The sequence below is a fragment of the Triturus cristatus genome, chromosome 6 (assembly GCF_964204655.1).
Source record: "Triturus cristatus chromosome 6, aTriCri1.1, whole genome shotgun sequence".
Classification (NCBI taxonomy): domain Eukaryota; kingdom Metazoa; phylum Chordata; class Amphibia; order Caudata; family Salamandridae; genus Triturus; species Triturus cristatus.
In genome coordinates, this window is record NC_140589.1 from 1,230,639,288 (window position 1) to 1,230,652,474 (window position 13,187).

General features: G+C 42.6%; 1 protein-coding gene across 2 annotated transcripts in view; it reads right to left on the minus strand.

Moving 5' to 3' along the window:
* The window catches only part of SYNJ2 (synaptojanin 2), a 583,647-nt gene that overhangs the window by 271,171 nt on the left and 299,289 nt on the right, over positions 1–13,187 (minus strand). Inside the window, exons 1-2 of one of the 2 annotated variants that reach the window (XM_085612163.1) lie at positions 11,671–11,765; positions 2,391–2,474 (exon numbers count right to left, since the gene is read on the minus strand). Coding sequence is in view for 1 of the 2 variants with exons in the window: in XM_085612162.1 (XP_085468288.1) it covers positions 2,391–2,474 (84 nt within the window). In the remaining variant the exon portion in view is untranslated. Of the gene's footprint in view, positions 1–2,390; positions 2,475–11,670; positions 11,766–13,187 lie in introns of those variants that run through there. The other variant, XM_085612162.1, reaches the window with a different exon arrangement.

Consider the following 13,187-nt stretch of genomic DNA (forward strand, 5'->3'; position numbering starts at 1 on the left):
AATAATTATTCAGCTAGCAGGGTTGTTATAGACATATTGTGATACTGTTCTATCAGCATTTAGTGCAAAACTCCAACTGATGGGCCCAATAGAGGCTGCAGTTTTGCTGATTTTGCATTGGACTAGCAGTTTCTGTACTGGACATAGTTTGTATTATTACCATTTACCTGTTGGTGACATGCTACATAAGATGCAGAGAATTAGATTGACTGACATTTGCGAAATACACTTGTCATCCAACACCATAAACCCGACTTGGTATCCGTCTCCAAGGGAACAACATTTTCAAGCTCATCCTCTCTGACATTGCTCTGGTATCTCTACTGCTGATGACATCCTTTGGTGGTTACTGGAGATGTTTGATCCAGCTCCAAAGGTTGCAATTGTTCAACCAGTCTTCATCCTTCATCTAACTGAGCAGTTTTTGGAAGCACTTTGACCTGTGTCGCTAAGTTTGCATGTAAAAACATTGATCGCTTAAAACCAAAATTCACACAGTGCCAAAGCAGTTAAAAAAAGTGTTATACATATGTCATGCATAAATACACCAAATCGAATAATAACCGTAAGGTTCAAATTAAATTCTGCTGACCATTGTTTACATGTAACCATGAAGCTCCAAAGGGGTCACCAATAAAGCAAAGCAAAGAGCTCAGATTAGCACATTAACCCTTATCGAGTTTGCAGAGTCATCTAATAAAGATCTGATACAGATGACTCTGGAGGGAAACGGGGCAACCCTGTAACATACCCTTGCGTCCCCTAATTCATACAAAAATGTGAAAGCTGCCCGATGGCAAATAATCATCTCTTGTAAAAATAGTGGTTTAAGAAAGTATTTCCAGGGGATGTCTGCATGTATTGCCGAGCCAAGTCAATAAATCCTTCATTGATGGAAGTGTCACTTCTTATGAACAAACATCCAATAGGAGAGGTCAAGAGAATCAGTACATTATTCTCAGCCTAGGTCACAAACAAGTGTGCAACATTCTAGAGTGGGTACATCACACTCCGAGAACGGCAGAATGCATTGTAGTACTGGGCAGTGCTTAATTTGTAAAAAGTTAAGTGCTAGGGCCCTACTCGGAAAGCAACTGCAGCCTGCACCACCCATACCCTGCCAGTGCGGCCAACGACAGTACCAACATAACACCTAACCATCACACTCCTACAAGTGTGACAATTCAGACTATTTCAGGCCACACAAACCCATAAGAATGGCATGAGAGGCTATTAGTTTATTTTCAATTTATATTGTCTTAATAAACATGGTTGTTGTGCTCATCTCCAATTTAAAGACAGCACCACTATGTGGGCTGCCACTAGAGCCATGCTGACAATAAGTGGTGGTGCCCAGCACCGTAATCCAACGGCACAAATTAAGCACTCGTACTGGGGGGGATATTGCAGCTAAAGTATATACACTGTTGAAAGCTGATGCTTCGACTACAAAAGGTGATACAATAAATGCTTGCAAAAGTCTCAGCCACTGACAACCGCTTCAGCCCCAATCTCGTCCATCAATTTGTGGCCCATCGTGGATGGGGAGACACCCATCTCAAATCAGAGATGGTCCTGCTTCAAGAGGAACCGTCTAAACCAAAGTGTCAGGCGACATCCCCTCTGCGGCCGCAGGAACCCAAACAAAGTATTTGTTTGAGTGAGATGCCCTACCAATGACAGGTAGACACAGACATGCATCCGATGCTCACTGTTCCATTGCACCTAAGCTGCACCTCATTAGTGGCTGGAAAAAAAACTGAAACCGGTTTGGGGTTATATATGTGGTCGACTAGAGGGCAAAAGGGATAAAAGGATCAGATGGGTTCTCCTGCCGCCTCCTGGCACTCTATAGGTTGCAGGTACAGCATATCTGTGAAGCACCAGTGTTTGAAGGAACTGGGAGGACATTTGCCTACTCCATCATAGAAGCAGGTATACCTGGGCTGCACACCATATATGAAGAATATTTATCCAGACCTCTGGTTGGTACTGGAAGCATACGTGTCTCTGAAAAATAAGTGTTTGCAATTTGCAGCAGTGAATGGTTTGCATTCCCTCAAATTCCCTCCTTCCATCCTGTTTACGTTACAAAAAAAGAGAACAGAAGTATTGTGCATGGCCATGTGCAGAAAAACTTACGTGGTTCAATCAATACCTATTGGGAATTTAAATATTGTTTCAGGTCATGTGCACAAGCCACGTGGAAACACTAATACAGCATACTGACGTTAACCAAACCACTTCTGCATTTTATTTTTATTTTCAAGGGCACCGGATCCATTGTGATATAGTTTAAGGCCAATCGATACATTCAATACAAAGCAAACAGGGAAATATAACATCATTCGAATGCGAAACGTATATGCCTGAGGGGTCACGCGGCTTACCTGAATCCCTGGCTGTTCCCAGAACAGTGGAACCGAGCCTCGAATCTGTACAAAGGACGAGACATCTTCATCGAGGTAAATGGTCTGCGGAGAAGGGAGAAAGCCATTTAATGTAATTCTTCAGCCTCATTTGTGGCGCTGTTCCTGACTATGCAAAACTGTACTCTAAAATCTAAAATGAACATTAAAAAACCGACAAGGTATTAAAATCAACAAAATACGAAATATAGCCGATTATATTGTAAAACGTGGTTGATTACTAGTTGATAGTATTGCACTGTTTTCATGTATCGGTAATCGTAGTCGATAGGCAGATAGCAGGAAAATTATTTCACCATATCATAAAACGCAGTAATAGCCCACAAGCATGCATCCCATCCGCTTATAAATACTGCAGTAGCCTCCTGCTTCCCCTGCAGGAGGGCCGCCTCCCCACGGGTCCTATAGCTATAGCTTTCAGGCAAGGATCTGAGCCAGAGATAGGCCTTGAGCACATTGACAATTTTTTTTTTAAATGCGTTTCTTGTATGAGACGCATTGTAATCCCCCAGTCACTTTTAGCACATTCTCAACACGTCACTGTGACGGTAATGCATCCATTCTCCACCGACCTACTGTGCTTTCATACAGTGCTTGATTTGTAAAAACCATAAATGCCATCGCTCTCGACAGGAGGCAACTGCACCTTGCGCCACACATTGCCCCTGTCATGCTGCCAATGATAGTAACAACACAACTACAACCCATCACACTCCTAAAAGTGTGACAATTCGGACTATTCCAGGCCCCCAAATCTATAAGAATGGCTTTGGCGGCAAATAATAGTAATTTCTGGTGTATAGTGAATTAGGAATTACCTCCTGTTGGGATTATCTGGAAATTAGAGAGACAGCACCACCTTGTGGCAGACTGTCACAAGCACGGAGTTGACAATTAGGTGCCGGTGCAGAGCACCAGGAACCACCAGCTCAAAATAAGCACTGCTTTTATATCCTGAAACGGATACCATCCAGGATTAGGAAGAAAGGTATCTGTTGACTTGACCACTCTTATTATTTTCATATGATATCACAAATGATTATTATTTTCCAGAGTTTTATCAAATTGTGCTGGTGTTGGATGCAGGCAGGGTACTACTACACAAGCGATTAGCCCCTAAAACACTAAATCAGGTCCACAGCCTTTCCTGACTTGTATTAAAACACACAGACATCTAGAGTCTTTTCAGGCCATAAATTCTATTTGTTTGCATGCTGGCCTCTAATTTTTTTTAAAACATATTTTATTGTGTTTACATGGTACCATCCAGGCAGCCGCCCGATATAATCACAGTACCAGCATTGTAAACAAAATTAATAACAATAGAAAACAAAATAATACAAACTTAGCGCAGACAATCTCGTTACCCCTGCAACATAGCAGATAAAATACAGTTCTTGCATCACATAAAATATGGCTTTTAGTGGGGAGCACCCTCGGCCAGGACACATTTTTTATTTTAGTTTATTTATTTACATAGTTCGTTAAAACCATCGCAATACAAAAATATTTCATTTCATGACAATCTATACGTATAAAACTCCATGCTTCTAAAAACGTTAAAATACTTTTTTTTAAACTGTGCTGTAATTGTGCAAAATTACAAATCTAGTGTCAAGTTTTTAGACACATTATATCCGGCTGTGCACATCTCATTTTTTCTCCGAGGTTTCTGATTTAAATCCGTATATTCCTTTAAATATCAAAAAATTAGTACATAAAAAATGAGGTGCTTATGGCTCACAAATAGGGCTCACTGGTCGAGCTCCTCCTGTTCCTGCATTTTTTCCCGTGTGATTGAGTTGAGTATGCGGTTTAACTATTATCAATAACTAGGTTTCCGGCATTTTCTTTTCGCATACCCTCATGAACTTTACCAAGGAACAGTTCAATTGAGGGTCGCTGGGTGTAAAACATGCCAGAACAGCCTGTCTCCTAGTTCGAACCCCTCGCTGATAAAAAACTTACTTTCAGCAGTTGTTTCTGTTCTTGTGAGAGTTCTTTGCAGGATCATAGTAGATGCAACAGATCTTCCGGTACTGAGCTACATAGACGGCACCTGGGGTCCTTCGTCTCCCTTAGCAAGGGTGGAAGATGCTGTATGCAGGGTAGCAGACCAAATCTATACTTCATAAAACTAATTTTGGTATGCTTTGCATAGCCCAAATTGAAGTACTTTTGAGCAGCTGGCTCGCAGTAGGTATTCAGAGTAAGGCGTTTTTAAGAGATCTCGCTGCGGGTGAAGCAGTGTGACATTCCATCTCTTTCCATAGCGGTTCATTTAACATTCCCGGCGGGGGGGGGGGGCTTTCCGTGTTTTGTCCCAAGCTATGATGTATGCCCCATGTTTCACGCTAGATTGCTTCTGTATGCCAAATTCGAGTCTGATTTGCGAGGGTGAAGTATGTTTAGGTAGCCCAAATATGACCCTATACGTAGTTGATAATGTGGAGTCAAGTAGTTTGGCATCTCTTCCTTTCCGCACCTCACTGCCATAAGTAATTGTTGGCAGTAGCTTTGCACAAACCACCTGGACTATGGGCTGAATCGATGGACCGTTTAGTTTAGAGTTCAAAGCTTTTAAAGAAGTTGCCAGGGCAATGCCTTTATGCCTGATGCTGTTCCTCTGCGCAAGAAATTGACCGCCTTTGTCTATCTTTAAGCCCAGATATTTATATTCCAAAGTGTCCTCAATACGGGTCTCCCCCCAGAACCATGCTGCAGGTTTTTCCCTTTTTTTACTGACTGTAATGGTTCTTGTTTTGTCAAGATTTATCATTAGACCATTCTCTTTGGAATAGACCTGTGTAGCGTTTATGAGATGTTGAATGCCTACTTTCGTTTGGCTGATCAGGACTATGTCATCCGCATATAGGAGACATGGCAGTAAAGTGTATCCCAGTTTTGGAGCATGTGAGTTACAGGCATTTAGTATAGGTACAAGATCTGCTATATACAGATTAAAGAGTGTGGGTGCTAAAACACATCCTTGTTTAAGCCCTTTGTCCGTTAGTATGCGTCTCAACAGAAATGATCCATCGCCCAACTTAATCTGAACCCAAGTGTCGGTGTGCAGATTTATCAGCTATGCAGTTTGGTCCATAGTCTGTTTCGATTGACATGATCAAAGGCTGCTTTATAATCGATTAAACATAGATGCAGGGGCCTCCTTGACTTTTCGGCCTTATCAAAAAGCATTGACATCGTTATTATGTTTGTGCTTGTCCCCACTTCTTTCGCAAATCCAGTCTTATTTAATGGGATAACGGATTTCTCTTCTGCCCATGCCTGAAGCTCCTCTAGTAACATTTCGGCAAAAATGTTTGCCTGGTTGTCCATTAATGCCACCAGCTGATAGTTCTGTGGAGTTAACCTTTCCCCTGACTTGTGAATTGGTGAAATAATAGATCCTCTCCAAGAGTCTGGCAGGATGTTTGTCATCCCTATTTCCCTGAACAGTGGTTCTAGCGCTTCCACCCAAAAAGTTGACTCTTGCTTGTAGAATTCTGGTGGTATTCCATTTGGGCCGGGTGCCCCTTCTCTCCTGCTCTTACCGATTTGCTTTTAAATGATCTTAATTCAGTTTGTTAGCAAATCCTCAATTGAGATGTAGCCATCTGCTTTCCCTAGTGGGGTCTGTTTGCTTTTTGCGTACACCGTACTGGTGGTAAAACCTTCTGATACAACCGAGAAAACTTTACCCTTTACACTAGACTCTGTGTCTTGATGGAAATGAGACCAAAGATATTTTGCCCATGCTTCCTCTGAGATGTTTGAAGAAATCCCGTTGTGGTTAGGATGAACAAATTGACTTATGGTTCTCCATAAACTTGCAATATTATTTTGTTTGATGTCGGCATGTAATTTTGCCCAGAGATCGTTCACAGCTTCTCTGTTAGCATTCCTTTTTTGTTTTCTCAATAGAGCCTTGTTCTTTTGCAGTACGTTTAGTTGCATTGTATCATGTGGGTTACACTGAAGCTGTCTCAATGTTATGTTATGTTAGTTCTACTTTTATAGCGCACGACTCAGCGCTGCTTAGAGATAAACCTGAAACTGGGAAATCAGACCATACAAAATTAAAACAGGTAAGCTTTTAGTTGTTTCCTAAACGTACTGTAGGTGGAAATTTCACGCAGAGCAATAGGTAATTTATTCCAATATCTTGGAGCAAGGTACGAAAAAGCTTTGCCCCCTGTACGACTAAGATGTATTTGGGGCACCTGTGGGAGAGCTAGTCTACTGGATCTAAGATTTCGACTGGGTACGTGTTTTGTACGTTTTGTAAGTTCAATGAGCGATAGATGGAATTCTTTGTGCGCTTGATTTCTTTCTTTGTGGATTGCGTCATGGACTTCACTCCTCCAAATCTCTGCTGGTTTTGGGGTTTGATCTTAGTAGCATAAACTGCCATGGTTTCCGTGAAGTTTTCCCACTTTCTGACTTCGTCTTGTCCGGCCCTCATGTCGAAGTGTTCTTTTGCAGTTCCCAGCATTCTGCAGTCTGTAGCAGTCCCAAATTTGATTCTTTTAAGGTCAATGGTGAAATCTGATCCTCGAGGTGCCCGGCACTGCTCGAACATATAGATAATTGTTCCGAGCTCGATTTCTTGTGGCCGGTGATCACTTTCTCCTTTATCACCCAGTTGGAATGAGATAATTTGATGTAACAACTCAAGGGAGACAAAAGTGTAGTCCAATATGGTGTTCGTTCTTGTTGAGCTGTGAGTTGCTACAGGGGGATTGTCTCCTCTTGATCTGCCATTTAATGCTCTTAGATTTAGATGTTCCAGTTCCTCAAGGGCCGACTGTCCAGCCTTAGTTTGTTTTCATGGATACAGTTTCCCTTGTGTTGGGATGTTCCAAATTTTATTTTGTAAGGATACTTCATCATCCAAAGAGGAGCCCATTAGATTTAAGTTTAGGTCCCCCTGTAAGAATAAGTTCAGTTGTAGGTCCTTCTCTAATACATGTTTCTACAAAATTACACATTTTTTGTATTAATTGGCTTTTTCATTTTGGTTGAATATAAACATTTATTATTATGATGTTGATATCCTTTACATGTGTTGATGTTGAAGAAAATAAATTTACAGCCAGAGTTGCTGGTGATGTAGGACCAAATTCACGGGCGGTTAGATTGATTGTATTTGCAATATATATGACCAGACCACCCTGGAGGTGTCCGTGCTTTGCCCCTGCTAGTGCACTTGTATGGAAAGGTAGGATTCCTTGCAAATGAGGGGGATCAATCAGCCAGGCCTCTTGTAAAGCCACAATATCAAAAGCCCTCATGTGGTTGATGAAATCCAGATCTAAAAGACCATTCACATTCCACGAGCATATCCGTATGGACCCTTTCGTGCCTGGCCTTTTTGATGTGCCTGGAAATTGTCAATCTTTTTTGTTGTTATTTATTGTTCTTGAGAACCATCTTATATCAGAATCCCAATTCTGAAATGTAGTGGAATCACAATAGATTTCAGATTCTGCTGAAGTGACTTCTCCGTTCATTTCGCAGTGCCCCATGGTTCCTTTCAGTACCGATACAGTAGGCCTGTTTGCTCTCACCTCGTTTTCCCTTGTGTGCTTTGGCCTTAACAGGTCAGGGTATCCTGGCCTAATATATGGGGTAATGGTTATCCCCCAGGTTTTGAAAATGTTGCTTTCTCAATATATTCTTTGTGCAATAGTAAATGAATTCCATGTTGCTATCGTTTTTTCCCCTGTCATGGAGTCCTTGCATTTAATGAATTCTATCGAGTCTAGGCCAGTTGTCTTGATCTAAGTCAAGGACGGAATGTGGGATAGCAGACGTAGTATGTTGCCTCGATTCATGATATCATACCTTCCCTTAGAGGTGTAATCTGGTTAAACCATAGGGCGTTTGTTTCCTCCCTTTTTATCCCATTGGGGTCAGCTTTTTGCTTAGTAATTTGAACGGCAGCGTTGTTCTGACATCCTCTTGTCCTCCTCAGGTTCCCTTCTGCTCTTATCAGTTGCACCTTTTGTTCAGCTTCCGCCAAGCGTCCTGCAGATTCTCTCTCATTTAATTCCCAACCAATTCGGTTAGGCTCTGAGTGTGCCTCAGGATGCTGTCCCAGGTAATGCTCCGTGTTTGTAGAGGAAGAAGTTTGAGTGACTGACATATCTTTATCACGGAATTGACCGGTACTTGTATTCTCCATTTCCCTACGGTCCATGGCCTTGTTGAAAAATGGCTCCTCTTTGTGCTCTCTAATTCCATGCATTTAATATCCTGGTTGTCAAAGCACACCTTGCTTCCCCCAGAGACCTGACCATTTGTACTAGGATTTTGAGAAATTCCCGGTGGCGTATCATCTTTGATATAGTTTTGCAGCTGTGTTCCAGTCGTAGTTTCTACTTCAGTATTTTTAAAACAATTTATAGTGCTGTTCCTGGCCAAAAATAGCTGTGTAGATCCTATATCCACTCCCTCCCCTAGTTGCTCTATCTTTCTAACTTCTTGGGTTCTGATTGGAGACTTTTGACTTAATTCCGCCTTTATTTTAGTGCCTTTTGTTTTGGTTGTTTCCTGTATGGATGGATTTTGTTTATTTGTTTAGTTTTGGGTTGATGTTACCCCGAAGACGCTCAAAAATCCGTTCTTGTCACAATTTTGTTTTTGATTCCGACCTTTTCGTTTTTGTGCGCGTCTTTGTTTTGCATTCATTTTGGTTTGTGTGTGTATTTTGGCAGTTAACATTTTTTTCCATTATTTTGTGTTTCTTTAAACGTAGTAAGTGGATTCTCATCCTTAGTGATTTCATTTGGGTGAGCTGTCATGACTTTATAATTTCCATTTGAGGATTGTTCCACTGTCAACTCAGTAAGGCCGTTATTTGAGCATTTTTTGATTTGTGTACATAAATCACTCAGCATTGTCGGGAGAGTGGCTTGTTGATCAACAATCAGGCTGCATCCACAGGTTTGACTATTACCTAGGACATAGTCCTGGATGCTTTGCAGAGAGGTGTTCAACGTGCCTAGCTTGCTGTCAATTGCAACCACAACGACTGCCAAAGTATTCAATAAGTTTAGTTGTGTGTCCATTTTGTCAGATTGATATTGCAGGGCCTCTACCAGAAGTTGCACTGTTTTAGCAGACTTGCCCAGGCTTTCCTATTATCAGATTGCTGCATGTGTTTGTGTTGATTTCTGGATGCGCTCTTTAGGCATCCTGGTGCATTTTTTTTGCTTGCGTCCCCTCCACTCCGTTATGGGCCATATGTCCCATTTGCCCCTCTGTTTTTATGTCTGCTGGGGCGTTATTCCTGTCGTTATCCTGTGAGTAGGTTTCTAGGAGCCACTCCCATTTCTCCTTGTTGAGGTATGAGAATTTGTCCAGATATTCACTATCATTCAATACGCAAAAATGGGATAACGCAGGTTTGTGTTGAGTTGGTGATGTTGCAAGCAATGTTTTGTGCACTGAGCCCAGATTTTCGTTTAGGATTTCGGGTACATCCGCTGCTGTTTTTGTTTTTTCTATTTCATCCCTGGTCTCCTTCTTTGTATTCAACTCCCGTGTTCTCTTTGTTACTTCTTCTTTGGGTTGATTTCCAAGGGTCTGGGACATCCGGGAGGCTGAAAAAGCTTGACACTGTAGGATTGTTGGTGGAATTATTAATGAGCTGACTAGGCTAGCTGGACTGACTAGATCAGAAGTCTCCATCCTATTACTTAGGTCTATTTTTCCTTCTCTCTCTCCGCTTTCCGTTTGGTGTAGTGGCTAGAGGGGAGTCAGAAGGCCCATTGTTGGTGTAGGGCCTGAGAGAAGAGTGTCTCCCGCGTTTTTTAGGAAGCAAAATTTCGTATCTATTTTTGGCTGAAAAAGACGAGTTTTAAGACTTTATTTTCTGGAGTTATGTTGATTATGTTGCTTGTCCTTTTGGTGTCAGGAGTTAATTTGAATAAAGCGTCAGGTTTCTGTATAGCAGGTCTGGTTTTTGCCTGCGGTTCACCCACTGTACCAGCAGATGTTTTCAGCTTCCTTTTCCGCTTGCTGATATTATTTGTAGGTGCAGTCCCTCCACGCACACGTCCTGACCTCATTTTGCAGTGCTGTGCTGATTTACTTGCTGTTTTACCTGGTTTTATTGTTTGTTTTTTGACTTTCCAGTCACTTCGCAGTTCACTTATGCACTTTTTTTTATGGTAGTGAATTTGTATACATTTTATACATGTTATAGAAAGTTTGCATCCTTTAGAGCCTTTAAATCCTTTAAATATTGCTCCAAGTGGTCACCCTATTAATCCTACGGCCGATGCTCAGAACTGATGGCCGGGAATAGCAGTCAACAATCAACATTCAGCAAAAGGCAGCAGAATTCAGCAAGGAAGCAGCAAGAATCAGCAATAGCAGTAGCTCAGCTGCGGGGGGCCTCCAAGGAGACGTACCCCCAAAAGCAGCGCTGAGTCTTCTCGGCTTGCGGCGGAAACTCTCCTCTCCTCCCCGCTCTCAGAGCACAGCACACGGCGCACATCGCCCGCTTCTCGGCCGATGCCGCACCACGCTGCCCTTTCGCCTTGCCTTGCCTTGCCTCCGGGGGGATGCAGAAATCCTCAGGAGCCCCACTCCGCTGGTGATGGGAGTCGAACCTCATGTTCGTGGCCGCAGTGGCTCCTTGCTGCACTTGCGGCTGTACTCGTGGCTTCATGGCTTCGGCTGAAAACCCGGTCTGGAATCTCTGAACCAACCTATCACTAAGGCCAGGACACATTGGAAAGCGCACCAATCAGGAGGACGGGTAGGGAAGGGAGATAGATACCCCAGTATGCTGCCCATCGGGACTATATTGTCCTGTGTTTCAGGGGACATTCTCTCGCCTGGAAGACCGCGATCTCTGCCCCCATGTATTTATCTAGTTCAGAATGTCATTTACCAAAGTCGGGGGGAGGTCCCCTTCCACAATGATGCAATACCACGCTTCGCTATCGTGAGAGCCAGAAATAATAAGTGTTGCTTATACCGATTTCCCCCCAATTCCCCCCAATTCCCTCTGTGCTATGTAGTCAAAATAGTTTGGGGTTGTATGGCAAATCCCATGCCGGACTCAATTTTTTGAAAGCTTGGACGTCAATCAGAAACTGCAAGTGGATGTAACTGCTCCCCCTGGTACTGCCCTTTAGTGCCCGTGGCACCACCCTTGCTACCTCTGGTCTCATTATGGCTGCACCAGCAAGAGAATTATAAATACTTTTGAAGGCGCCTCATTTACCTTCTGCAGTTTTCATTCTGTGGTCTTGCCTCAGCAGCGCAACCAGTGGGAGAAGCCCCAACTATCCCCCCCCCCCCCCCCCCAGGGCTTTAAGTGGGAGGAAAAAACTCCCAAAGGGGCGTGGCCAATGCAATTAAGGGCGTGGCTTAAAAAGTGTAAGCTAAAAATCTGTGCTTAGCATAGTGTACTGCCCGACTTGTAATTTGTTGTTTCTATCATTGCATTTAGATATATAATACAACAAGTAATATCATATCCACAACAAGTCGGGACGATCGGCTTTGTCAGTGGTGGTTAGTTGCATAAGATAAATAAACAGCAACTATGGCTCGTTGTATATTTGTACATAATATTGAAAAAGCTTACACTTAAAGCCACAGTGACCCCACGACAACGTTGCTGCTCCTGAGTTTCAAAAAGAGAAGGGAAATCCAGAGAGAAAATTACTCTTTAATGGATTTTGTTTCCCCTACAATGATCACCTGGAATGACGTCATGCCGTAACTTCTCCACTATTGAGAAGGGAGCAGCGAGAGCACGCACACATGGATGTGCCTACTGTCACAGCAGTCTGGATAAAAACGGACACCTGTGCCAGGGCACAAAACAAAGCCTGACAGGGACCAGTTTCGAGGCCCCCTTTAAAACAAGCATTTGCAATGCAATAGGTCTCGCTTTCACGCAGGTTTGAGCTTTTGACATTGCAAATAAAAATGCCTTTTATTTTTGTTTAAAAAACATAAATAAAAGGCATTGTCATTTACAATGCCAATAGCCTAAACTCGCGTAAATACGAGACCTATTGCATAGCAAATGCTCGTTTTGATAGTTGCTGCCTAGATTTTAGATACCTATATTGCTCAAAAAGAACTTAGCCCAATGCTGAACACTTCAGGTATGCCAAAAAAATAAAAACACCTGGTCGCTAAAACAAACCTACTCTCATACCTCATTGGTTATGAACAAAGCTCCTTCTGCCATGTAACGACCTGATAATCTCTCCCCCTAGGTTCCTACCTGGGAAATATAGAACAATGAATGGGAGCTACTACAATTCTCCTGAACAGTAACATTCACTTATGGTGACTCATAAGGCTAGCCCCTTTCAAACCATTGTACAGTAGCAACAGGCTTCTTCTCTGGACCCTTCTTTGACAAGTCAGTCTCACTTTCCAACCATACTTGGATGACACTAAGATAAGCTTAGAGAGGAGTCTTTTTGGGATGAAAATCTTGAACTCTAAATTTCATACAAAGCTGGTTTGAATGAAACATCTCAAGACCAAAGCCCTTCATCTAAGAGCCCATCTCTAATGAAATCATGGTCTTTTCCACAACATGCCAAGACACTGGGCTCAACTTAACTAGTGCCCTTCTCTAGCTAGGTGGATATCATGACCACGCACATCATCTTCCACTTAAGGCAACCCAGATTACCCCCAAACTATACAGACACTCCAAGATAAATGCCCCAAGGTTGACACTGTAACTCAGACACAAGTAGACTTGCAAATATC